Below are 25,243 nucleotides of genomic sequence, written 5' to 3'. Positions count from 1 at the left end.
TTGTTGAACAATAGAAAGTTTGGAAATTCCTGTACTGTATATATTTTTATTGGTTGATTTTTTTAGTGTACATTCCTGCTTTTTGTATTTCCCCAAGGAGGTGACTGTAAATCACCCTGGTAGCCACCAATTTACCTGCTGTTCTCCCTGGTTCTAAACTGCATTGACACTTCCTTGGCTCAACCTGTGGAAGCATTAACCTAATGAAAAATTTTATCCTATAAAATGAAATCTCCAATATGATGTTCTGCATTTTAGGCAGCTGTGGAGGCAGGCAGAGCAGTAACAGCTTGTGGCATCTGCTGCACCATGTCTTGGGTTGAAAAAGACAAAGAAGCACTGCAAAGGTGTATTACTGCCACACAGGTTTGTGGTCATCACAGACACCTGCCTAAAAGCATAGCACAGTGCCATCTCCTGGCAGGCAGGCAGCACTGCAGCAAGAATCACTAGCAAGACTTACATTAGGATCAATTTGTATTTATGGTAATTTCTATAGCACTTTTAGCATAATTCAAAAACACACTGCATGCATTAGCTTGTTTGCAGTCCTTAGAATCTTCTTGTAGGTGGGTTTGTTGCAAATTAAAATGAATGTATAATGCACACAGGTGGCAGAAATATACAGTAGCTGGTAGCAAGTGTACTTAGAGGGGAGCTTTCCCCAGTTCTTTCTCAAAATCCCATTGCCTGAGGACTAGACCAAGGCCTTTCTGCAAAGCACATGCTCTTCCCACTGAGTTCTTAACCTTCACTTTCCTCTTAATGTTACAAATGGCAGATTCAGTTTTTTCTCTTGCTAACACCATCTTCTTTACCTTCCCTTTTTTTTGAAGCCTTCTGTTAACTCAAAAGCTTTTTTTTTTTTAGCTTACTATTTAGCCAAAAGCAGCATTCTGCTGAAAGCTCTTTTTGGCTTACGGTTCAGCTAGAAGACGTGTTCTGTTGAATTGAACATGAGTCAGTGTGATGCAGCTACAAAGAAGACAAATGCAATTTTAGCCTGTATTAGTAGAACTGCAGCTTCCAAGTTATGAGAAGTTGTGGTTCTGCTTTACTCTGCACTGGTCAGACCTCACCTGGTGTACTGTAACCAATTCTGGGTACCTCACTTTAAGAAAGATGCAGCCAAACTGGAGTGAGTTCAGAGGACAGCTATGAGGACTGGAGAACAAGCCCAATGAGAAAAGGTTGAGCAAACTTGGCATGTTTCACCTGGAGAAGAGAAGGCTGAACAGCATCTAGTCTGCACATGAAGGCTGAGCAGGGATATGATATTCAAGTACCTAATTAATATGCAAGGGACCAATTTGTTCCCAACTGTCTCTGAAAGTAGGACTAGAGCCAATGGGTACAAACTGCAAGAGAAGCAATTCCGACTGGATATCAGGAAAAAATTCCTGACAGTAAGGGTGGTTCAGCAGTGAAACAGATTGCCAAGGGAGGTGGTGGATCTCTCTATAGATCCACACCCAATATTGCTCTTACTAGTACCGGCATCTGCTCAAAGCTGGCCTGATGTCCTGTACTAATGGTGTGTTTAGCCATTAGTAACCTCTCAACCTGCCTCAGTCTGCAATGTTTTTAGTGTTTATTAACCTTTAGCTGATTAATCAAGTCCTCAGGGATACCCATTTTGCTCTAATGCCATCTTAATATGGTCCTGTTCTAATTGGGTCCTGGTTCCCAGAAGGAAACTGTTCCCAGGTAGAACAAAGGGGTCAAAGGATGAGGGTCTTTTTACTGTGTATTCAAAGAGTATCCAGAAAATTCTGGGACAAGCAGATATAGTGTTAGTCTTTAAGCCAACAAAAAAGGTCCAACAGTGTTTGTGTTCCATCAAAGATCCTAGACAACTGTGGGATACTATAGAATCTTACGTGAATGCAGCAAAGTTTACATTGGTACAACCTAAAGGTCCATAGAGCAGGATAGGATTTTCCTGCAAGTTCATTAGCATTTGCAGAGAAGGCAGAATCTCATTGCACATTATGCTTTGGCAGTCTACCTGAAAACAGGTTTCCATGAAAACTGCAGGCCTGTATTTTTAAAGAGACATTATTTAGAAAATAATCGCATTTATTTCATTCTAAATATTAACACAGATGTAGATTTTCTCAAATACAGAAATAATTTGTCTTTGTACATCAGCCTTGTCTCCTTTAAATAGCTGCTTGTGGCAAAGCTGTAGCAGTTCCTGGGAGGGGGGGCTGCAGCCAGCCCTTTAGAGTGGAGGGGGGGGTGCCGCCACTGCCACCACCATCCAAGTAGGCTGAACAAGATGCTGGCCTGGCCCTCTGCAACCAGTCCTCGTGCAGGAGCTCTGTGTGTGTGTCTCACTCTGCCGAACTTTGGCACTGGGGGGCCTGTGACGTCTCGGCAGAGGACGGCTGTGTCTCACTGTTGTCGCGAGGGCGGAAAAGCACCTCTCCAGTCGGGATAACCTGCTCGGCCTGCCAGGCTGTGCTGGTTCCATACTGTTGATAAAAGTCTGTGTCCGCCTGGAACATGACCAGGGCTTGTGCCGTGTGGAGGCGCACATGCTGCGCCAGGCTGTTGGCGTCCAGGAATTTCTCCCCACAGGAGTCGCACGCATAGAGGATCTGGGTGTTGGGGTCTGGAACAAAGACCAGCAGAGGGCTTAGGTTGGGCTCAGGGAGGACTCACTGTTCAGGGGCTTGAACATGGCTGGTAGGCAAACCCACCCACCCACCCACCACTGTTCCTTGTTTTAAAAAATAAGGCTTAACTGCCCCTGTATTTTGTGCTGCCGTTTTCCTGTAATTTCTACTGAAGTCAGCCCCCATGAACCTGAGGCCTGCAAGGTGGGGAGAAGAGAAGTGCTCACCTGCTTCCTGAACTTGCTTCACCGCCTTTGTGATCTCTGCTTTCAATGCTTCCGTCTCATCTGTAGTCACAGGAGCCGCCACGGGGACCACTGTGGAGTCAAGAGGTGCAGGGTGAAGCCCCTGTGCAACTGTGGGGTGAGGAAGAGGGGCAGTGACTCTGGGGAGTGTCTGGGGCACAGCATGAGGAGAAGGACTCCCTCCCAAAAAACCATCTTTTAAAAATGGAACTGGGAAAACCATAGGCCAGTCAGATTCACACCTGTCCTGCCTCCAGGGAGAAGCACTCAGGGAGGCAAGTTGCAAGTTTTTGTGACTGCCCCCCACCAAAGGCTACTGTGTAAGCTTAGCAGGGGTGGATTGGAAATTGGTTAAAGAACAAGCAGGGAGGAATTCCCACAGTGCAGGGAAGTGAGAAGTGCCTCCCAGTGGTCTTCTTGAGTGGAGGAGCAGGGAAAAAGCAGCCAGCTGCAAGCCCCACCACTCACCAGTGAGCTGTGTGACCGCCGTGGCGGCCAGCGCTTCTGTAGCCAGTGTGACCATCTCGTCAGAAGCCACGGTCACAATGTTGAGCGCATCCCCCTCACCAATGTCCAGCAGCTTCATGCCAGCCTTGCCCTGGTGGACTGTCTTGACGTGAGAGCGCAGGTTGTCCACCCGGTTGAACCCACGGCCGCACTTGTCGCACAGGAAGGGCTTCTCGCCTGCAAGGCAGCAGAGGGCCAGCACGGGATGGCCAGGCACCTTCCCCTCCCTGATACGGTGAGCCCGCGCCCCTGCCCCCAAACTCACCTGTGTGGATGATGATGTGCTTGGAGAGGTCGCCCACATTCACAAAGGCCTTGCTGCAGACGCTGCACTTGTGGGGCCGGATGTTGTCATGGTGTCGAATGTGATTGGCCAGCTGGCTGGACTGGACAAACCTGGGGTGGGGAAGGGAGTTGCACAGGTGTGTCCCAGCTCCCAGCTGGAAGGTGCAAGGCCCACCCCCAGCACAAGGAACCAGGAGTGGCTTAGCCCAGGAGGGCCTGTGGCAGGTGCCAGATTCTGGGGCAGCTCAGCATTTTTTCCAAATCAGCAGTCAGCTGAGGCACCCTTGGAAGGGTCTTGAGTGGTTGTCCAGCCCCCCCCCAGCACCACCTCCAAGACCAACCCACTAATTTCCATACTAGGCTGGCTGCAGAGTCAGTGGGGCAGATTTCATTTGGTTTGTTGCTGCCAGAGATCCACAAGCCTGCTCCCCACTGCTGCTGGGAGAGCCTCACCTCTTGCCACATCGCTCGCAGACGTAGGGCTTCTCACCAGTGTGCTGGCGCACATGCGCAATGAGTGAGCTGGCCTGGGTGAAGGCCTTTCCGCAGATCAGACACTGGCAGGGCTTCTCACCTAGGGAGAGAGGGAGGGAATCCCCTCAGATGGGGAGAGGGGCTGGGGCTGAAGGGGGATCCTGGGCTGGGCAGGAAGCAGGACTGTCACAGGCTCAATCCGGCAAGCACACAAAGCAGCTCTCCATCGGACTTCCAGCTAACCCCTGCGGACATGGACTGGCAGCCACTCTGCAGAGTCTCTCCCTGGAGAGGGGACTCGGGACTGAGCCCTGTGCGGGGAAGGCCCTAAGAAGCGGCTCCTTAGCCCAGGGAGTAGCCACAGGACCGCCATCGCATGGCCTTCTTGGGCTAAGGGGGCCCACTGGGTCTGCTGTCCCATTTCTCACAATGGGAAGCCCCTAAGAAGGACACAGAGGTCACAGCCCTTGTCCACTGTCGCTCTCCAGTACCTAGTTTTGTAGAGATGCACTGTCTCTACGTGGAAGCTCTATTCCAAACTGTCAACGAGAAGAGCAGTCCTGCCAGGCCTGACGAAGGCGGCCCCTCGAGCCCACTGGCCTCCCAGATGCCCCCCCTCAGGGGCTCACAGGCAGGAAATGAAAGCGACAGCCCTCTTCGGCCAGTGCTCCCCTGTAACTAGTCTTCAGCAGCAGACTGCCTCTAAACACGAAGAGGCAGCTCCAATTCCCTTCTAAAGCCACCCAGGCCAGCTCCCACCATCCTCTCTTGCGGCTGCGAGTACCATATGCCATTCACACAACACGCGTTGGGTTTGTCTCGGGGGGGAGGGGGGGAGAGAAGGCCTGGCTAACGGGCTAATGTGGAGCAGGCTCCTGGGTGCAGATGGCAGCTTTCGTGGGAAGGGAAGGCCAACCCCACCAATCCACATCACGCCTCTACTGGCCAGCCACAGAAACATGCTTGAGGAAGCAAGTCTGTGACTGGGGGTGAGCACCCTGCATGGCCTGCCTTGCTCAAGGGCTGTCAAGGAGGCGCAGGTGTGTGGAAGCGCACAGCCTCACCTGTGTGGATGCGCACGTGGCGCTGCAGCGCTCCAGGGTCTGCGAACTGCCGCTGGCAATGCACACAGATGTAGGGCTTCTCTCCACTGTGGATGCGCAGGTGGCGCTTGAGGTTACCTGGAGGAAGGGGAGGGAGGAATTAGATGGGGGCATCAAGGCAGAGCTGCAGCCTGGAGCGTGATGTAGCCCCCTACCTGACGTGGTGAACTGCTTGCCGCACTCCCGGCATTTCAGGGGCCCGTCGGCGATGTGGATTTTCAGGTGGGCCTTCAGGTTTCCCACCTGCTGGCAGAGGCGAGAGACAGGCAATGAGTGTGGGGGTGCCACCCTGGCGCACCTGCCGTGCCCGCTGGAGGACCCCCGCCGCACCTGGTTGAACTTCTTCTCGCAGTGGGGGCACTTGTGTTCCTTGTCCGTGTCGTGGGTCTCCAGGTGGCGCATCTTGGAGGTGGGGTCCGAGAAGGAGCGCCCGCAGTAGTCACACTGGTAGGGCTTCTCGCCACTGTGCACCAACTGGTGGCGCTTCAGGTTGCCCGAGGTGGTGAAGAGCTTGCCACAGTCCTCGCAGCGGTACTTGGCCTCCCCCGTGTGGCGCTTCCGGTGCAGGTTCAGCAGGCTGATCAGACGGTAGCTCTTGCCACACTCCTCGCAGCTGTACGGCTTCAGGGGGCTGGAAGGAGGCAGGCAGGCAGGCTGGCTAAGCACCAGCTCCGTCAGGACTTGTCCCCTCCCCAAGCCAGGGCTGCTGGGGCACTGGGCGCAGGATGGACATGAAGAAGCATGCTCCGTGCACCAGGGTGCACTGGCTGGCCATTGCGGGAGCAGACAAAAAGCCGCACAGGGCTCTGCGTACAGACGACGGCCTTCAAGGGAAGTAAAGGCCACAACCCAGCCCCGAGAACGTCACACATCTACTGCACAGAAACATGCTCGAGAGCGCAAGGCCGGGGCCGAGTGCCCTGCACGGTCTGCCTCGCTCCAGGGCTGCCAAGGGGGCTGTCAGCCCCCTCAGCTGGCTACAGCTATCCACAGAGACCAGAAATCCACCTCTGCTCTGGCACAGAATCTGGTCTGGGTCCGGCAGGCAAACACGTGGGGCTGCTTCTCGCCTCTCCTTTTCAGCATGTCCGCATAACAGGGGCGGCACGAGGAGAGCTCTCCCCGCCTCGCTTTGAAGGGCTTGAAACCCCCTCACACGCTGGTGGCTCCCCTGGGCTCTGGCCAAGCCCTGCCCCCTACAGTGTGTGCACCTGTGTGTCTTCTCGTGGGCCTTGCAGGCTGCTGGGTCAGAGAAGGCCTTGCTGCATTCCCGGCAGGAGAAGGGCTTCTCCCCCGTGTGGATGCGGATGTGTCGCTTGAAGTTGCCGGTGTGAGTGAACTCCTTGCCACAGTCCTGCAGGAGAAGGGAGCTGGTGAGCGGCCTCTGCCTCCAGAGCCCTTCCTCCAGCCTGCGACGCAAAATGCTGCCAGGAACTTCCTGAACACGCAACTGAGAAGGACCCTGCCTCCAGCTTCACTGCCCCCCCCAGCATCACCTCCCTTTGCCCCACTGCCAGCCAGGCCACCACAGCCTCCTGGAGCAACACAAAGACATGCCCCAAGAGAAGGGCTGCCTCTTCTTCCTTGGACAGGAGACCCAGCCCAGCTGGAAACCACCTCTGGGCTGCTGAGTAGAGCAAGACAGGTGTGGGCCCTGTGTGGGAGGGAGCCTGACTGGCCCCCTTCTCCTCTTTGCTCTGCCCCCAGGCAGCCAAACCTCAGCCCATAGGAGCCCACCAACTAAGGGGAGCAGGTGGGGACCCGTCTTCTGCTGCGCTCCTGCCGATTGTCTCTGAACCAAGGGAACAGGCAGAAGAAACCCACAGAGATCCACAAGGCACAGAGTCACAAGATGCAGGCGGGGGGACGGGGACGACTTTCCACATTATCTAGCTGTTGATTCAACTTTTCTTGGACTCTGGAACCACTCATGACCCAAACCTTGCACAAACGCACCGGTCCTTGCTAGGAAGGCCTCAGCACCCTTCCGCTTCCAAGGCGAAGGGAGAATTTCCTGCCCCTCATTAATCCCGCTTTCCTCACCTCGCACTTGTGTGTTATCGACCCGTAGGCCTTCGACTCTGTCCTGTCGCCATACGTCCCTGAGCGCAGCAGCCGTGCCTCTCCTGTGTTCTCCTGGCCAGAGTCTGTGCCCCCCGACTCAGTCTCCTCAGGGGGAGAAGTGCCGTTGGCCATTCTGGCCCGCTTGGGCGCAGAGGTGGGGCCCTCCGCCTCAGATGGCGGGTCTTCCTCTTCCTCTTGCCCCTCCAGCTCCACCTCCAACTCGGCAGGGATTTTTGCAGCAGAAGGTTCTTGGAAGACGAAAAAGAAGAAACCAAGCAGTGCTTCAGCAAGGAGCCCTGAATGAGTGTCCAAGGGGGGAGCAGCATGACCAAATGAGGACCGGCTCCTGCCTGAAGCCCAAAGGTGCTGTACTCATCTGGGACAGCAGCAGCCTTCAGGAGCCTCCCCGGGAAGACCAGCTTAGCTCTGCCCTGGCTGAATGCCACTGGCCTAATGAGCCTTCTCAAAGAATCCCAGACTGCTCAGGTTGGGAGGGTCTTGGAGGCCATCTAGTCCAACCCTGTGCTCAGTGCAGGCAAAGGCTTGGGCATCCCTGACAGGAAGACTCCTGTGGGAGGTGAGCCCACAGCTCCACACATTCCAGAGCCAGGCCATTCCTGCAAAAAGGAGCTCCCTCCTCGCGTCTGCCTGAGTCTCCTTCCCTGGTGCCTCAACTCATCAATTTTGAGTTGAAGAGAAATGGCATCCTTCTGCTGATCTAACTATTTTCAGTGTTCACTTCTGGTCTTTTGCAACATCGTCATATTCATTGAAGACAAGAGCCAGGCTCTCAATCACAGGGCTCCAGTTTTTTCCATTCGAGAGAGCAGGCGCGCAGGGGCCCAGAACTGCAGCAGCGAGTCACCTTCTGCAGGGTCAGGTCCTCAGTCCACTGAGCTCAGTCTGCACTGGGCTACTGGCACCCCTGCAGCAGACACTACCCGAGACTGACCAAGCTCTGGTATGTAGCTGCAGCCCTTCCCCATTCTGGGGTTGTGGACTCCATGCCGATTCCAGTTTGGAGCCCACGCTGCTGCTGGCCCTCCATCCCAGCCAGCACATTCCTCCAGGCAACTGCCCTGTCCCAGAGGCTCAAGGAGTCTCTCCCGGTCAGGCACTCACTGGTCTTGCTGGTCCTGGAGGGGAGGCTTTTTGAAGCAGGGCTGGTTTCTCCAGAGGAGGGGCCTTCTGAACTAGGGGGGCTCTCTTCTGCAGCCTTGCCTGGATCTGGAGAGAAGGGAGCCATCACCAACCTTTCAAGGTAGAGCAGCCAGAAGAAGCAGAAGTGGGGGTGGAGAAGGAAAGCCAAAAGAGGAATGGCATCACGGAAAACAAGGAACAGATTTCCCATCTGGGTGGAAGCGGGGAATAGCAACACTGGGTGCAAAATTCCTAGCTTTGCTTTTAAAAATAAGCCATGCCTAAGGCTCCAAACCTCAAGGTCACTGAGAAACAGGGCACCTACTGGAGACTTGGTTTAGATTCCCAAATATTATTATTATTATTATTATTATTATTATTATTATTATTATTATTAACAGTATTTTTATACCGCTTTTCAACAAGAAGTTCACAAAGCAGTTTACAGAGAAAAATCAAATAACTAAATGGCTCCCTGTCCCAATAGGGCTCACAATCTAAAAAGATGCAAAAGAACACCAGCAGACAGCCACTAGAAAAGACACTGCTGGGGTGAGGAGGGCCAGTTACTCTTCCCCTGCTAAAAAAACACCCACTTGAAAAAGTGCTTCTTACTTAGCAGAGATTATCTGCTGCTAAATATCTGGACTAAGACCTGGAATCTCTTATCGAATAGAGAGAAAATTTATTTGTGTAGGTATAAAATTGGCACTCAGTTGGGAAGAAATGACTTAGGGTGCAATCCTAAACCTTTATGTCAGTGTTTTCCAGCCAATGGGACGCGTGCTGCATCCTGCAGTTGTGAGTCACTCATGGAGGCCTCCTCAAAGTTAGGAAATGCTGGAAAGTACGGACATAAGGGGTTAGGATTGTGCCCTTAATGACTTAGGAGCGGCCAGGAGACAAGTCCTCCTATGTTGCGGCCACAGCCTCTTGGAGAGAGGAACTGTGTCTCCCCGCCCCCACCAGATCTCCAGCCCCATAATTTTTTTTTCTGTGGAAGACATTCAGAAAACTGGAAGCAGCATTTTTTAGGCCACTACAGTGCCATTCTGAAGCCTGCAGAGGCCCCAGGTGGACATGCATGGTCTCTGTGGGCTTCAGAAAGCCGTCAGGAGACTATCAGAGCACAGCTCCGTTTGCCTTCAGAGTGTTCAGGTTTTGCCAAGTCTGGCTCAACGCGGGTCTGGGGGACCCACAATGAGCTAAATTTGCAAATATAAAATCTGCAAATAAACAGGCTCCACCTGCGCACATAAAAAACACAAGGTGCGGAGGGGGGCAAAAGGCACCCAACACTTAAAACACGCCCAGACAAGGACTGCAGCTCTGGGCCTAACCACCAGAAGCTCCTGCTGAGCCAAATCCAAGATTCAGCAGATGAGCTTTTTCTTGACCGAACCGAGTGAGAGCAAGAAAGAGCCTGGTTAGTGAAACCAGAACTAATCCCTAACTGCATAAAGCACTAACTGGTTTGATTCCTCTAGCATAACACTGGTCACTGCAAGTCTTTATCCCTTTGTTAAAACCATGAATATATGTTTGAAAAACAAATGGTCAAGAAAAATATTTTCTCTCAAGTTAAACAGTCAAGCTAGTGACTTCACAAAAAATAAAAGAGAGAGAAATAGGTGTCATTCTGTGCGAAATGTGGACCTCGCCTCTTGCACCATTCAGCCTACTGCCAAACCACTTTGAAGACTGAAATGGAGAATCACAAAAAAAAAAAAAAAAAATGAGCCTGACCTGGAGCAAACCCCACCGGTTTTGTGGTTCAAGCCCTAGCTGTTCCTGAGTGCATGTGCGCATTTGCCCAAGGTGCCAAAGGCTGGGGGGAGCAGGAAAATGAAAGTAGCAAGGGCAGAGTAAGAGAGAGAGAGAGCACCAGTCAGTCTGTGCAGGATGCTTCCACCCACCCTTAGCGATCGATCGGAGGTGGCAGAACAGAGAAACACCCCACCCACCGCTCGTTCCTGCCTCCACCTCCTACAGCCCAGCTTCTCTTCCCTCACTGTCATTCCATGCCAAAAAACCCCACCAAAAGAAACACAGGCAGGGCCTGGGGCTCGGGAAGGGTGCTGGCTCAAGGGCCTTCAGCCACAGGTTCCCAGATCTCCCAGCACTCACCGGGCTCTGTGCCAGCTGCTCCAGCTGCCTGCTCCTCCACTGCTGTCTCCCTCTTCAGTCCCTCCACAGGGTCCATCTTGCCCTCCTTAGGACTGCTGGGCTGCGTCTGTGGGGCCCCCTCTGGCTCCATAGGTGTTTCTGTCACCCTTTTGTCCTCACCAGTTATCAACTCCTGCCCTGGGAAAGAAAATGGAAAAGAGGTCAACTGTGAGAGGCTCGCATCTCTTCACCGGGCATTGCCAGACCACAGGAATGGAAAGAAGCCTGTTGCCCAAGGTGGTGGGGGGGGGGGCAGAAAATGGAAGTAGCAAGAGCAGAGTGAGGGGGGAGAGAGAGAGAGAGAGCGCGCCAGTCACTCTGTGCAGGACGCTTCAACCCACCCTGAACGATCGGAGGTGGCAGAACAGAGAACCACCCCACCCACCGCAGGCAGCCACCAACATCCTGCCCCAGCTCTGGCTGTAAAATGGGCACAGTCAAAGCCACACCTGCTATTTCTTGCAGTCTAGAAAACATCCTGGACAACTGTGATACAGAAAGAAGATGGAGCTGGAGCTGGGTTGGAAACAGAGGCTGCCATGAGCAGCAGGTCTCCAGGGCCACTTGCCCTGACAGACCTGTTCTCCTCCAATGAATCTGGCAAACCCCCTCTTGGTAAGATCACTAGAGCTGTAGAGCCATCCAGCCACACTCCCAACCCCGCCGCTAGCTCCAGCAAGCCCACAGAAGGGCATGAAGCCCACAGAAGGGCATTCTTCCCCACTGGCATTCATAGAGACTGCCTCTGCCTGTGGAGGTTCACCTCACATGGCCCATCGCTGCTAGCAGGCCACTCCAAGTATATAAAGACGGCCTTGCCAAGTCTAATGCGAGGCTGACCCTGCATCCTATCAGCAGGTATACCTCTGGGCTGCTGTGTTGCTCCCAAGCTGATCTCTGCAGCCTTAAGAACAATTTGCTTGTTTAAAAGAGAAAAAAGACAAGCTGCTAAATTCCGTGCTTGTTCTCTACAAGCAAAGAGCACAAGCCATTCAGGAGGAAGCCTCATACCAGCTGCTGGCGGTGGGGCTTCAGAGGCATCCACACTGGTGTCCACTGGTGCCGAAAGAGATTTCAGAGTAGTGCAGGCATTGACAATCTCCTGCATCTGGAGGAAGTTGGCCACGGCCAGCACGTCATCCGTGTTCTCCAGGCTCAGGTTCAGCTTGGCAGTGTACATGAACTCCAGCACCTGCTCCAGGCCTGCAGGCAGAAAGTGCCAGTGTGTAGGTGGGCAAGCCCCAGAAAGGGTTGGAGAGCAGAAGGCCACCCTTACCTGGGCCAGAATTCTTGTTTCCAACTGTTCCCCAGCACAGCACAAAAGAACAGCAGGACCAGTCCTTGGCCCTCCAAGGACAGCCGTCCCAGTTCACCGTCAGGCTTTTCCCTGCCTGCGAGCCCTTGACAAGAAACCCAAGGGGAGCTGCGTGGGGTCAGCCCAGAGACTGCTCCCACCATCCTCTTTCCAACCATAAGAGACATAATGTGGGATACCCAGAATTTTTCCAAGGAGGTCAGCCGTTGGCCCCAGTGTCTCCCCATAAGCTTGCCAGGGCCAAGGCCCAAACGGCAGACTGGCCGCAAGGGCAGCCCTTTCCAACTGACATCACTCCCTCCTCCGAAGCGTGTCTGGGTGAGCAAAGGGCCCTGGAGGTCTGCCAGGAGGGGCAGAGGCCTGGCTGGGAGCCCCCAGACCCAGGAGGCTGCCGGGGCGCTCAGGGCTGCACCTGCGGCGTTGCTGATGTCCAGGTGCACCACGTCCTTCTGGTCCACGAAGAGCATCCTGAAGTACTCGCTGCAGGCGGCCAGCACCGCCTTGTGGGCCTTGAAGTCGATGCCGTCCACCACGAAGGTGCAGTCGCAGAGCAGGCCCTGCTGGCGCTGCCGGTTCAGCTGCTCCAGGACGCGCTTGCTGTGCTGCGGGAAGTCCATGGCTGCGGAGAGACGCGGCTCAGGCGGGGCCTCCCTGCCAGGCGAGGCTGCTGCGCGCGGGGCGCCTCCGCCCCTCTCTCAAGCGGCTGCGGGCGGGCGGGCCGGAGCGCCTGCAGGGCGCAGCTCGCGGAGCGGCCAGAGGCGCGGGCGCCGCGGCTCCCGCACAGGGCCGCCCGCGAGGCCGCAGAGGCCCCTCCGCAGCCAGCCGCGCCCGCCCCATCGCCCGCCCCCTCCAGGCCCGGCCAGGCGGCCCGCTCCGCTCAGGGCGGCGGCGCAGAGGCCGAGGGGGGCCCGGCGCGAGTGGCTCCTGCCCGTCCGCCCGCAGCCTCCAGCGCCGCGGCCCCGACCCCGGCCCCGCCCCCACCTGCCATCCCCGGCGCGTCACATAGTCCCGGCCGAGCAGCGGCGCTCAGAGTGACTCGGAACAGACAAAGGGCGCCGCCATCTTGGAGCCGGGCGGAAGCGGCAGCCAGCGCCAGCACCGCCCTCTTCCGCTCGGCGCTGCGGGCCGAGGGTCTCCCCCCGCCCGGAAGCAGCCTCTGCGCTGTGCGCACGCGCGCCTGCGCTCGCCAGCCAGCGCCTGCGGCCAGGGGGCACGTGCCGCAGCGCCGCCCCCCAAAAGCGGCAGAAGAGGCCCGCCGTCCGCTTCCCGCAGCGGCCCCCCAAAGTGCGCGTCCCGCCCTCAGGCGGCCCGCCTCGAGGCCGGGAGCTGGCGTAGACCCCCCGCCCTCCAGCGCTTCCCTGCGGAACCTTGTCCAGCCCCCTTCTCAAGGCGACCGGGCCAGACTCGTCTCCGCGTCCCGTGGCAGGGAGTCCCGCAGACCAGCCGCAGAAATGCTCGCTGTGTCTGTCGGTTTTGCTGGAGGGCCCCGCTGTGTCGAAGAGCGTCTCTGGGGCCCAGTCCCTCCCGTGCGCAGTTGGGATGTCTCCGTCTGGCCCCGCCCTTGCAGGCACCCCTTTCTAGGCTGAAGAGCCCCAACCCGCAGCCCTTCCTCAGGGGTGTTGGAGGAATTTTTAAAAAGTGGTTTCCTCTTTTGGGGGGAAGCAGAGTAGCTTAAGCAGGAGACACCCCCTCCCTTGCTGGGTATCAACCCAGGGAAGCTCCCACACCTGGCTGACTGCTAATCAATAAAAGTCAAACGACAATGGCTTGTTGAAATTGCAAATGAAGTCATTTACTCACGGTTCCATAAGAAGCATAGTTACAGCGTCTGATAGACGTTCAGCAAACTTAAAGATAGCAAGGCCCTAAAACTGCCTCGCCCTGCATGCCATGTGCTCAAGGTAGCCAGCAGAGCCCTGCTGTATGCCATCTCAACAGGTCAGTGGCCAGAGAGGAAGAGAGAGCATGCTGGGAGAAGAAGGGAAGGTTATAGGGTCTGGGCCACACCCCCACAAAGGTCACAAAGGGGACAGGTAAAGAGTAGGGTCACTGGGCCATGGCTTAACCCTTTCAGGACAGTATCCTGCCACCTCTGGACAGCGTTGCTCCAAACTCCAACAAGGAGCAAGTGCACAGCCCAGGAATCATCTTCCCCGTTCCCCACCCCCCAAGTCCTTTCTGAGATGTGGCGGCCAGAACTGCAGAACTGGACGCAACACTCCAGGTGTGGCCTGACCATCGATCTACACAGTGGCACTAATAGCCCAGTCCTATAGAGATCCCAAAGGATCTCCTCTATGGAGAACTTGTGCAAGGAAAGCACCCTACAGGTAGACCACAGCTGCGATACAAGGACATCTGCAAGAGGGATCTGAAGGCCTTAGGAGTGGACCTCAACAGGTGGGAAACCCTGGCCTCTGAGCGGCCCGCTTGGAGGCAGGCTGTGCAGCATGGCCTTTCCCAGTTGGAAGAGACACTTGGCCAACAGTCTGAGGCTAAGAGGCAAAGAAGGAAGGCCCATAGCCAGGGAGACAGACCAGGGACAGACTGCACTTGCTCCCAGTGTGGAAGGGACTGTCATTCCCGAATCGGCCTTTTCAGCCACACTAGACGCTGTGCCAGAACCACCTTTCAGAGCGCGATACCAGAGTCTTTGGAGACTGAAGGTTGCCAACAATTGATGCCTACTCAGAAGTAAGTCCCATTACAGTCAATGGGGCTTTCTCCCAGGAAAGTGTGGCCAGGACTGCAGCCTCAGGGCCGGATGCTGCCCACCTTCCCAGCAGGCGCTGCTCCAAGGGAAAAGCCTCTGGGACTCCTCCTCTCCACGTGCGGCGCACACCCCACTGGGACAGCCGCACCGGCGCTGCAAAAGCCGACAGGCCCTTGTCCTCTCCGCGCCCGCTCTTCCTGCCGCCTCCCGCACGTTCTCCGCCCTCGCAGGCGCGCCCGATCGCGGCCCGGGGTTCCTTTGGCGCGCCCAGGGCCCGGAGCGCCCCGCCGCGGCCGCCTTCCCGTGGGGGCGCTTGCCGGGCCGCCCGGCAAGTCCCGAAGTGTCCCCGCGGCGGGAGAAGGCCCGCCTGGAGCGCTCGACGGTCCGCGCGATCAGGAGCCCTCGGGGCGCCCCCCTCCAGTCGGGCTCGAGAGGCCGCAGCCCCACCGGAGGGCGGGAGGCTCCGGAGCGCTGGATGAGCGGGGCTGGGCGCTGCTGGCCCCGCACGCCCCTGCTCGAGGGACGCCTTGGAACTGTGCGCAGAGCCCGCGGGGCTGCCGGCCACGGAATCCCCGCTGCTCGGCCGGCATCGCCGCGTGCACTGCCCGCCCGCAGGTCCCATTTCTGGCGCTGAGTCATCGCCGAGTCCCGGCCGCCCGACGGGGGCGCGGCGCCCTCTCCGACTCTACTCCCGCGCAAGGTAGCCGTCAACAGGCCGCCCGGGGCGGGGCGCTCGGAGCCTGCACAGCGAGGAAGGGCGGCGAGGGACCGGCTTTGCCAGCTGCACCTGGGAGTCGAGATGGGTGTCAGAAGCTGGCCGGCTGCATCCAGCTAGACCTGCACCGGACCGGAGGCAGCGGCTGCCTTGCCTGCTGCCAGCAAGGAGCAGCTGTGCTCTGCCGCGCCCTTCCTCCTTGTGTGTCTTTGGACACTTGCACGCCCGCACGAGTCTCACACTGCCTTTGGTGTCACCCCCCTCCGGATGCCACCCAGGCCTGTGCCAGCGCTCGGCCCCTCCTGGCACAGGTAATTGCTCTGGAAGCCTGCTGGAGCAGCTGGGGTTGGGGCTGCACCAGTCATGCAGGGCCAGACAAGGCCCCCTGTGCCTCTTTTGGGGGGCACCAGCCTCTGCGCCTCCCCTCCTCTGAACTGGAAGGTGGGGACAAAGACAGGGGCAGGCTAGGCAGCCGCTACTCCCCCACACTTCCTCTCCAACTCTTCCTTTTCCAGTCCAAGGAGATGTGGAGGTGAGCAGGCTGGCACAGGGGGCACTGCCCATCAGTCTGTTGCCTGAGGTGACCACCTCATGGATGGGCCAGCCCCACCTTCATGCCACACACAGAAAATTGGGCACAAGGTTTTCACCTTGCAGGCTCCACATGATTTGGGGGCAGGAAGGAGTTCTTCTGCCACAACCAGGGCACATTGGCTGTGACTTTGATCTTTCTTTCCCAGCAGAATGCGGCTTGGCTTACTTGCTGGAGTCATATTTTGATTGCTCTACTCACAGTGGTGGCCTGGATTGCTTCAGGTGAGGGATTCCTGTACTTCATTGGGAATGGACTATGGTTGTGAGCCATGAGGGGATTTCTGGAGCACTGTTAATGGACAGGGGAATTAGGCACCTGTCTGTGTGGGGGAAGGACCCCACAGAGCACCCTGGTGTGGCCAAGAGCCTCCAGCAGTGGAGGGAGTTTGCTGGGCGATCCTGTCCCAGGTATGTCCCTTTTTCCACCTGGAGAATGTTGGAGGGTGCACCCCCTCATCGCTCTCATGCAGTGCAAGGAAAAGCAAGGAGAGGGTGGGTGTAAATCCAAACTAGTGTGGCTGCTGCTCTGCCCTTTGTGCCGCACTCTATTTCCAGGTGGGTGAGTCACTCCTTCCCCTGTGCTCTGCTTCTCTTGGCTCGCAGCCTGCAGGGAGCAGCTGGACACGGATTGCCAGACACACCACCAAGGGCAAAGCTTGCTCTGATCGTTCCATCCCAAAGCCCTCCAAGAGAAACATGCTCTGAAACCCCTGTAGCCAAGCAGACACGTGTGAAGATCCTCCTGAGGCAAGCTGTCTTTGCTCACACTCTCCCCCCCCCCATTCCCATTTATGGAGGCTGTTGGCCTTGGGAGAGGAGGTTTATTTAAGGGGGGAGTAGTAAAAATGCTGCATTTCACAAGCAAAGATGTCACATGATTGGCAGATGACCAGGCAAAGAAGAGATAAGAACATAAGAAGAGCCCCACTGAATCAGGCCATAGGCCCATCTAGTCCAGCTTCCTGTATCTCAGTGACCCACCAAGTGCCTCAGGGAGCACACAAGACAACAGGAGGCCTGCATCCCAGTGCCCTCCCTTACATCTGGCATTCAGCTTACTTCAAAAATCAGGAGGTTGCACATACCCATCATGGCTTGTAACCTGTGATGAACTTTTCCTCCAAAAATTTATTCAATCCCATTTTAAAGGCATCCAACCCAGATGCCATCACCACATCCTGTGGCAAGGAGTTCCATAGACTAACTAAATGCTCAGTAAAGAAATATTTTCTTCTGTCCTAAACTCTCCCAACACTCAACTTTTGTGGATGTTCCCGGGTTCTGGTGTTGTGTGAGAGGGAAAAGAGCATCTCTCTATCCACTCTGTCCATCCCCTGCATAATTTTATATGTCTCAATAATGTCCCCTCTCAGGCGCCCTTTTTTTCTAGACTGAAGAGCCCCAAACACTGTAGCTTTTCCTCATAAAGGAGGTGCCCCAGCACAGAAATCATTTTCTTTGCTCTCTTCTGCACCTTTTCAATTTTCACTATGTCCTTTTTGAGATGTGGCTACCAGAACTGGATGCAATACTCCAGGTGTGGCCTTACTGTCGATTTTGTACAGTGGCATTATATTATTGGCCATTTTATTTTCAATACTTTTTCTAATGATCCCAAGCATGGAATTAGCCTTTTTCTCTGCTATTGCACATTGGGTCGACATCTTCATCAAGCTGTCCACCACCACCCCAAGATTTCTCTCGTGATCTTTCACAGACAGCTCAGAACCCATTAGCCTATATGTAAAGTTTTGATTCTTTGTCCCAATGTGCATGACTTTACACTTACTGACATTGAGATGCACCTGCCATTTTGGTGCCCATTCTCCCAGTTTGGAGAGATCCTTCTGGAGCTCCTCACAATCACTTCTGGTCTTCACCATTCAGAAAAGTTTAGTGTCATCTGCAAACTTGGGAGGAATGGGAATGGGAGGTGGGGCCAGGATCTGGCCGTTATGCTGAATCCTGACCCCGTTCCTGGGCAGCACAGCACAGCTCCAGTCTGCTCAGATCTGCGCCACCTCATTAGGTGTTGCAGATCCAAGTAGACCCATTGGGGTCACTGGAGCATGACATGGGGTATGGGGAAAGGCTTCCCCTTGCCTCGGGCTGCGCTACTTTTGCCCCCAAACTTGTACTGGATGCAGCACAGGCCTGCTGCCCTGCCTGCTTCCAGCACAAGTTAGGATTGAACCCTCTACGTTGCTGACCATACGTTCCTCAAAGTCTGCAAAATGTTTTGCAACCTGCTCCTTAATACATGCAAACATCGGAGGTTGTCGTGGAAAAGTAAGAATTAGTACTGTTTTACTTTAATTGTCAGCTGTAAGTTTTCTTCTCTCTTGATTTGGGATGATTGAGCCTCTAATTGGGAACCCAAAAGCATCTGTGAGGCTAAGGGAGCGGAGATAGGAGTGAGTTATGCTACCTATAAAATCTTCCCCAACAAGTAAGGGAGAAGCTTAGTTTTTCCTGGGTTCTGTTAAGTCTCTTGTTGGTGGTTACTTATTGGGGAGAAAGACCTACTAGATGAGAATTAGGGTCATATTAGTTTTTTAAGAGCTTTGTCAGTGTTTGTATGGCATATTGTTATTCCATACCTTCTTAATGCTATGTGTTTAAATTCATTGTACGTACTAAATTACCCTTTTGTTACTGATGTTGGAGGACTTTGGGTTCATCCAGGACCAGACTGGTTAATATCTGGAAGTTGGAGACCCTCACAACCACGGTTGCCTGTTGTAGCAGAAGGGGGCAGGCATCTTGTGTGATAGAGGTTCCCATGGGGTAACTGAAACTCAGAACAGAGCTGTGGCCTGATCCGGCAGCCAGGCTCTTTGACCTCTGAGCAAAAGGGCCCCTCCCTGTATCATAGACTTTGGTAGCCATTCTTGAAAAACCTCACCTTTCTTTGTGTGGGATGTTAAAAAGAGAACAGCTGGCTTCTAGTCCTCATTGTCACTGGAATATAACCTTGCCATGAAAATCAGGCTCAAAGATGGAGGAATGAGTTGGGTGGTGAAGTGAGGCTCAAGATTCCCCCCCCCCCCGCCCTCACCTTGCCTGCATCTGCCCACAGTACACACCTCCACCCCTGCAAATAACCTGCTGGCCTGCATGGGGAAGGGTGACAGCGGCAGCCAGGGAGAAGACAGAGAGGGCAGAATGGTCCAGCGGGGCCAATAATTTATAGTGACCAAAGACATTGTCATCACTTACATACACCAAGCTCTCCAAAAGGGGGGCAGGAGGAAGCGCAGCCCCTCATGGCCCACGCCAGGCCCACACTCTCCCCCCTCCACGGTGCTCAGATCTTTATCTCAGTCCGGAAGGTCTGCTGGACATGCTCAGAGTGCTTCGGGTTTCTCCGGGCCTTGATGGTCAGGGCACCGTCCCCACCGAGGGCGGAGGTGACAGAGGTTGGGTCCACGTCCTCGGGCAGCTGGCACCTGTGAGTGAAGGTGTTCATGATGGTCCCGTCAGCTGCCAGCTGCATGGGGCAAAAACACAAGAGTCAGGCTGGGTGGCTGCGGGCTGCCCCACCTCCCCCCCAATCCCTGTCCTGGCAGCCTCTTTTGCCACCTGAGAGCCCATCGCTCCACCTGCCTCAGTGCTGGCAAATCAGGCTGGCAGCCGTGCTTCAGGCAGGAACCTCTTCCTGCATCACCTGAAGACGGACTGAGCTGGGGACGGACATCACCTGCTGGGGACTGAGCCTGGGCATTCTACAGGCAGTGGGGGGAGAGACTGCCCTGCCCACTGGGCTCTGGTCCTGACTTTAAAGCGAGGGTCGTGTGACTAGTGGGGAGGTACTTGTGTGCCACTGCTGGGGGCTGGGGAAGCCGCAAGGGTGGCTCACTCCCTCACCCATGTCCCCTACCCCTAAGCGTTCAGGAAGCTGTAGGGGGCTGAGTTCCCCAAGATACACCCCATGCCAAGTGGCCCAGGTGAGTGTTTGGCCCTGGGTGCACTTGTGCTCTCCTAGTGTCAGTCACCTGGCTTGTAAAATGGGTCTCAGAGCACTGCCTGTCCCCTCTGCAGCCCTTTGCAGCCCCCTTCCACAAGGGGCCTGGAGGAGCTGGTGCCTCCAAGCTGCCCCTCCCCACAGGAGCATCCGGAGAGATGGCAGGGAAGGGTGACCAGGCAGGGTGGGCCTCTGGGCTGCCTGGCAGTGTGGCAGCACCCCTCCAGCCAGACCCACCATCAGGCGCCCAATGCAGCTGTGGGAGCTGGACTCAAGCTTACCTGGCGGGTGGACTCTGCGTCCAGTGCCCCTTCCAAAGCATGTGGCGAGACATGTACCCTCCAGAGCTGAGCTGGCCAGGGCTGATGGTCTCAGGAAGGAAGGTGTGCCTTCCGTTCTGTGCTCCCCTTACTGCCCATGCATGTTGGGCAAGGACTGCAGCTCAATGGGTGGAGCACTGCAGGAGAGCCTCAGCTCAGCAGGGAGAGTCTCAGGTCGAAGGGGAAACTCCGCCCTCCCCGCCCTTTGAGTGCTGCTGCCAGTCAGAGCTGGGCCAGGTCAAAGGAGCACCTGACTCCAGCAAAGGCAGCCTCTGGTGTGTTTGGAGCACTGGAAAAACGGAGATCCCTGCACTCCTTGCACTCCTTGTGACCCAAGGCCCGCTTCCCTGTCAGCGAGAGGCAAACCTCCCCCCCCCCCCGGTGCTGAGGGGTTAAGGAAATGAGCCAGGGTTTCAAAGGCAAGCTAGCAGGCCCACTCAACTGATGCCGTCCTTGCTGTGGCTACTAGCCCTTTTGGTGGGCTTTGCCATCTGCCCCTCCCCCAAGTGCAAGGATGGTCCACCGCTCCACGGACATAGTGTTCCACTGCCCTTCTGCCCTGCGGCTGACAGGAGGAGAGCAGGCAGCCTGGATCCAGCTTCCATCGTATTTGCTGAGATGCCTGGCTGAGAGGCTCCAAGGACCCCATCTCCTCCTCCTCTGCTGGAGGGGTGTGTGTCTCTGCCAGCTGCCTGCAGAAGGCGCTTGGCCCTCTGGCTTGCAAGATCTGCATGAAGCCAGAGGCCCACCACCCACTGAAGCCAGCTAGCCACAAATGCGTGGCTCAGAGACCAGGGAGGCCGCGCTGACCCTCCGGACTAGAATTTGCCAGCACAGTATTGGGCACATCTGCTGCCTGAAGTCCAGAGTGAGCTGGGCTGAAGTCATGTTGGGCTTCTGGAGCAATTCTTGTGCTCCTTCTGCTATGAATCTGCACTTCTGGACTTCACCAGCAGTGACCGCTTGTGGAGTCAGCCCTCGAGTTCTCAAGCTCAGAGCTATCTGTTCTGACTGGTGGGGGCTCACCAGGTAGGTTTCCCCCCCCCCTTCAGCCTGGTGATGTTGCCAGGGTTTGAACCTAGGTGACTTTCTATCTGGCAAAGGAGAGCTCTGCCCCAAGTTGCAAACCTGGCCACCACACACAGCCACTGTATCTCTGACTATATTTCACCAGCCTGCATGTCGTGATGCCTTCTTGTAGCCCAGGTAAAGCCCTTTTTACAAACCACCCTCTGCTGTTTAGAGACAAGGGCCAAATGCAGGTCAGCAGCCGGGTCTGGCCTCTGCAGCCCCTAGAGCTTTTTAGTTTGCAAAAAAAGAACAATTTCATTCTTAATTTCTTGTTTGTCCCTGCAATGAAGAAGGGAGACAGGGAGGGGACCCCAAAGTGCCCACTTTACAGGTAAGAAGCTGAGCCTGCAAGGAAGCGGCTTTCCAGGGCCACATGATGAGTCTGTGCCCTGGGGTGAGGAGGCCCCCCTCAGCCACTTTCTGCACTGACTCCAGCCATGGGGAGTTAGACAGGCGGCTCACCTTCTCTGCATGCACTTCAATTTGGTTCTTCGAGGTGGTGATGACGATGTCTTCAGGGGAAAAGTCGCTGACGTCCACAGTAAATTGGTATGTGTCCCCCAAGGTCTTAATGTTGCCCTTGTTGGCAGTGCGTCCTGTTGGGATGAGAGAGGACGAGGCAGCGTTAATTCTCATAGTCTTTGAGAATTTGCCTTCTGGGTCACAGAATACTCTATGGAGTGTTGGGCGGGGAAGAAGCAGAAGAAAAACCAAGATCTTGGTGCGAGGGGAAAAACAGTCCTAAAGGCCAAACCAGATGAAATTCATTACTTTGGCAGGAGCAGAGCACAGCTCCTTTCTCCCAGGCTTACACCTCATATTCTATACTGAGCAATTTGTTGGTTGGCAACCTTCAGTCTCAGAAGGCTATGGTATAAGCCTACAGCACCCAGTATTCCCAGGCGGTCTCCCATCCAAGTACTAACCAGGCCTGACCCTGCTTAGCTTCAGAGATCAGACGAGATCGGGCATGTGCAGGGTAACAGTTACTCCAGATGATTTATAGGAATAACTTGGGATTACTGGCCAGTTTTCTGAGGCTAATGATAGTCAGGCAGCTGATGCTTTCAGTACTAAAACCTGGAACGTGTCAAGCAATGATCAAGAAGAGAGCATGGGCAGAGTGTCTCACCATGATTTGTCTCATAATCAAAACTAGCTCCTGCCCATGGGGGAAGGCACTTGGCTGCTGGTTACAGCAGAACAGCATCATTTCCTCTTGGCAGAGGCTGAAACAATATGTGTGCTGTGCTTTCTGGGCAGGTAAAACAACCCATTGTATTTTGGTGGAATCCTTGCAACAGGAAAGTAAGTATAACTCTGTCCATATTGCAGATGGGGAAGACTGAGGCTGAGGGAGTGGCTGGCCTAAGGCCTCTTAATCAGTCTGTGGCAGAGGGGGGAAGGCCCAAGTTGCAGGTCTGTCTCAGCCCTCTGCCAAGCACCCTTTTGAAGCTGCAGAGATGCCAGTCGGATGCTAGAAAGCCAGCTGCAGGCCTCAAAGAAAGACCACAGCTCAGGGGCCAACACAGAGCAACCAAGCAGGAAGGGTCTCTTCTCTGCCAGAGCTGTCTGGCACTGGCACAGCTGGCCTCATGCAGGTGGGGGCAGCTCGCTGGAGCATTCCTGCCAGGGATGCGGCAGCAGCTGCCTGTGCTGAGGTGGGGCTGGACTAGATGGCTCTGAGGAGCCTCCCACTCTAGCAGTCTAGGATTCTCTGCGCCCTGGACAAACCTGGCAGCCTCTCGGAATACAAGTGTCCCCGGTGACAAAGGCCTTGAGCTGCAGCAGCACAGCATTAGGATCCCTTCAGCTGAAGCAGGCCAGGTGTGCCCACCGCCCCCCTTCCATTTCCATGAACATCCACTTGCCTGAGAACACCAGGGGCTCACTGTGCGGCCTCAAGAAGCCCCCAAAGCCATCCCCAAATAGTCCGCGGCCCGCCTCCATGGATCGCTGGGTGCCTGCTGGGGAGACAGAAGAGCTGGGAGCTGCCTGGGATGCTGAGGAAGGCTGCGGCTGCCCAGAGCTCTGGGGGAAGGACCGGTGGCCCCAACTCTGCAGGGGGCAGAAGGCACCCCGCTCACTCCTGGACACAGAGCAGTCACCACTGTGCCCTCTCCAGAAGCAGTGCCGGGCAGCTTGTCCACAGGGTGCCAGCCTCCGTGCCTATAAAGGCCTTGGCGCCTCTGGGAGGCCTTCCAGGATCTTGTCAACACCTCTAAATTTAGTCTGTGCGCAGCATCTAGCTGGGCCTGATGGAAAGTTTCCCCATCCAAGTGGAGATGCGAAACAAGGAGGGGCAGCGGCTTCAGAGCTGACATTCCTGCCTGGCTAGAAAACAACAGCACCAGGCTCCAAAAAAAGCCAGTGAGGGTGCACGCTGCCCTGCTCAATGCCCAGTGTCAGTCCCCCCAATGTCCCCAAAGGCTTCCCTCACAAAGGGGGAGCATGGGAGGCAGGGGAGTGCAGGGAAGTGCATGCAGGGGGGAGGGGGCCGCACACTGGGGGGGCTGTAGTTCAGTGGCAGAGCCCTGTCAAGTACAGGGCAGGATGGGGAAACACCCTTCTGTGCCTGAAACACTGGAGAGCTACTGGCCAGATGGACTAGTGGTTTGAGCAGTTCAGTGGGAAGGGTGGCACACAGGATCTGCAGGCAGCACGACCCACATCCAGTCTCTGGCATGCCCCTCCCCGGAGGGCAGGTGCAGGTGGCGACATCCCTGTCCAGGACACCTTTATCTTGGGATAAGTCTTTTCCAGACTATCCTTAGCTGGCTGAAACCCAAGAGGGGAAGCTCGGAGCCTGGTGCCGCCTTACCTGTTGTATTTCAGCCTGCCACACCACTGTCAGGGAAGGGGAACAGGGCAGATCTGCTTCCTGCTCCTCCAACTGCTGCACTTACGGGCTCCGCAGCCTGCACCCATTTAAGGTGTTCTCTCTTGACTGACTGGCTCAGGACTCAGCTCATGCTCCACTCCTTGCCAAGGTGCCTGGCCAGGCCATTCTGTCCCCGGAATCTGCCTTGGGACGCCCAGGGGACCCGACTGAGCTGAAAGGAGGTGATGACGAGGGCTGCTCCCCCTGGGAGAGCATGCATCTGGGCACTTCACCCAGCCAGCATCATCGGGGGAGGAGGAGGGGAGCTAAGTGCAGCTGCTCAGTCATTGCCCTGCAGACCCTGAGTCACCACTTGAATCCTCCCTCCAGCCAGCCAGCCAAGGAGGGCTGCCAAGTGTGTTCATTTACTAGGAAGTGGAGCCGGGAAGAGTGACTCTCAGGCATCCAAAGCCCTGCAAATGTCCAAGGCCAAGTCTGATGAGGTCACAAAGCTGCCAATCCTTGACCCAATCCTTGAGAGGGAAAGCAGCACTGAAAGGGTGCAGTCCAGTGACACCTCCACAGTGAAGGAACAGGGTCATCTGGGGCAAGCTGGCACCCTAAGCAGAGGCATTAGTAGGGGCTGCAAGCAGTGCAGTCCACACCAAGTGACACCCTCAGGGGGAGTGGCAGTTCTAGGGGCCAAAATTTTGGAAACCTTTTGGAAAACCTATAATTCTAATAATATCATCATGTTATATCACTGGAAAGGTCCTTTCATGCAGAGTGAAATGAAACAAACCACGTTGAATTATCCATATTCTATCAGACATTATGGACAACTAACCAGAAAAAGGAAACATAATTGCCTTCTGGAACATGGATTTTCTTAACCCAAGACTGAGCAGTGTGACTGCTTGTTCCAAGGAGGTGTTGTCAATAGCCAATTCTATGCTTGGGATCATTAGGAAGGGTATTGAGAACAAAATGGCTAGTATTATAATGCCGTTGTACAAATCGATGGTAAGGCCACACCTGGAGTATTGTGTCCAGTTCTGGTCGCCGCATCTCAAAAAAGACATAGTGGAAATGGAAAAGGTGCAAAAGAGAGCGACTAAGCTGATT

At 55.5% G+C, this 25,243-nt stretch overlaps 2 protein-coding genes and 1 pseudogene across 6 annotated transcripts; all 3 read right to left on the bottom strand.

The window, feature by feature from the left end:
- Positions 1-491: 491 nt before the first annotated feature.
- Positions 492-13,041, bottom strand: ZBTB17 (zinc finger and BTB domain containing 17). 4 transcript variants are annotated; one of them, XM_066637185.1, is made up of 15 exons: positions 12,902-13,041; positions 12,333-12,539; positions 11,617-11,808; positions 10,567-10,743; positions 8,422-8,526; positions 7,279-7,547; positions 6,447-6,589; positions 5,566-5,866; positions 5,391-5,481; positions 5,197-5,313; positions 4,112-4,232; positions 3,639-3,769; positions 3,335-3,550; positions 2,849-2,977; positions 492-2,617 (listed from the first exon to the last, which is right to left on the bottom strand). In XM_066637185.1, exons 1-15 carry the CDS (start codon positions 12,906-12,908, stop codon positions 2,337-2,339), a joined length of 2,487 nt encoding a protein of 828 aa, XP_066493282.1. In that variant the 5' UTR covers positions 12,909-13,041; the 3' UTR covers positions 492-2,336. The 4 variants fall into 4 exon arrangements, with proteins under 4 accessions (XP_066493282.1, XP_066493283.1, XP_066493284.1 ...); XM_066637186.1 differs by having other exon boundaries at positions 5,391-5,478; positions 12,902-13,040; XM_066637187.1 differs by having other exon boundaries at positions 2,849-2,938; positions 12,902-13,038.
- A 6,070-nt stretch (positions 13,042-19,111) lies between these two features.
- Positions 19,112-24,356, bottom strand: HSPB7 (heat shock protein family B (small) member 7). Of its 2 annotated transcripts, none has more exons than XM_066637030.1 (4): positions 24,204-24,356; positions 23,169-23,264; positions 21,760-21,893; positions 19,112-19,432 (listed from the first exon to the last, which is right to left on the bottom strand). In XM_066637030.1, exons 1-4 carry the CDS (start codon positions 24,223-24,225, stop codon positions 19,250-19,252), a joined length of 435 nt encoding a protein of 144 aa, XP_066493127.1. In that variant the 5' UTR covers positions 24,226-24,356; the 3' UTR covers positions 19,112-19,249. The 2 variants fall into 2 exon arrangements, with proteins under 2 accessions (XP_066493127.1, XP_066493128.1); XM_066637031.1 differs by having other exon boundaries at positions 24,119-24,209.
- LOC136660867 (5S ribosomal RNA) lies at positions 22,175-22,294 on the bottom strand (annotated as a pseudogene).
- Positions 24,357-25,243: the final 887 nt, after the last annotated feature.

Source organism: Tiliqua scincoides, chromosome 9, assembly GCF_035046505.1.
Source record: "Tiliqua scincoides isolate rTilSci1 chromosome 9, rTilSci1.hap2, whole genome shotgun sequence".
Classification (NCBI taxonomy): Eukaryota; Metazoa; Chordata; class Lepidosauria; order Squamata; family Scincidae; genus Tiliqua; species Tiliqua scincoides.
The sequence above is the reverse complement of the archived record's forward strand: the minus strand, read 5'-3'. Positions and strand labels throughout refer to the sequence as shown.

Coding starts and splice junctions, on each gene's coding strand:
- ZBTB17 (XM_066637185.1), bottom strand. Junction 6,590..7,278: donor CGATAACACACAAGTGCGAG/GTGAGGAAAGCG, acceptor CTTCTCCTGCAG/GACTGTGGCAAGGAGTTCAC. Junction 2,978..3,334: donor GGCGGTCACACAGCTCACTG/GTGAGTGGTGGG, acceptor CTCACCCCACAG/TTGCACAGGGGCTTCACCCT.
- HSPB7 (XM_066637030.1), bottom strand. CDS start 24,225: ATGGGTGCAGGCTGCGGAGCCC. Junction 21,894..23,168: donor TGAGCCCCTGGTGTTCTCAG/GCAAGTGGATGT, acceptor TCATCCCAACAG/GACGCACTGCCAACAAGGGC. Junction 19,433..21,759: donor TTGAAGTGCATGCAGAGAAG/GTGAGCCGCCTG, acceptor TGCCCCATGCAG/CTGGCAGCTGACGGGACCAT.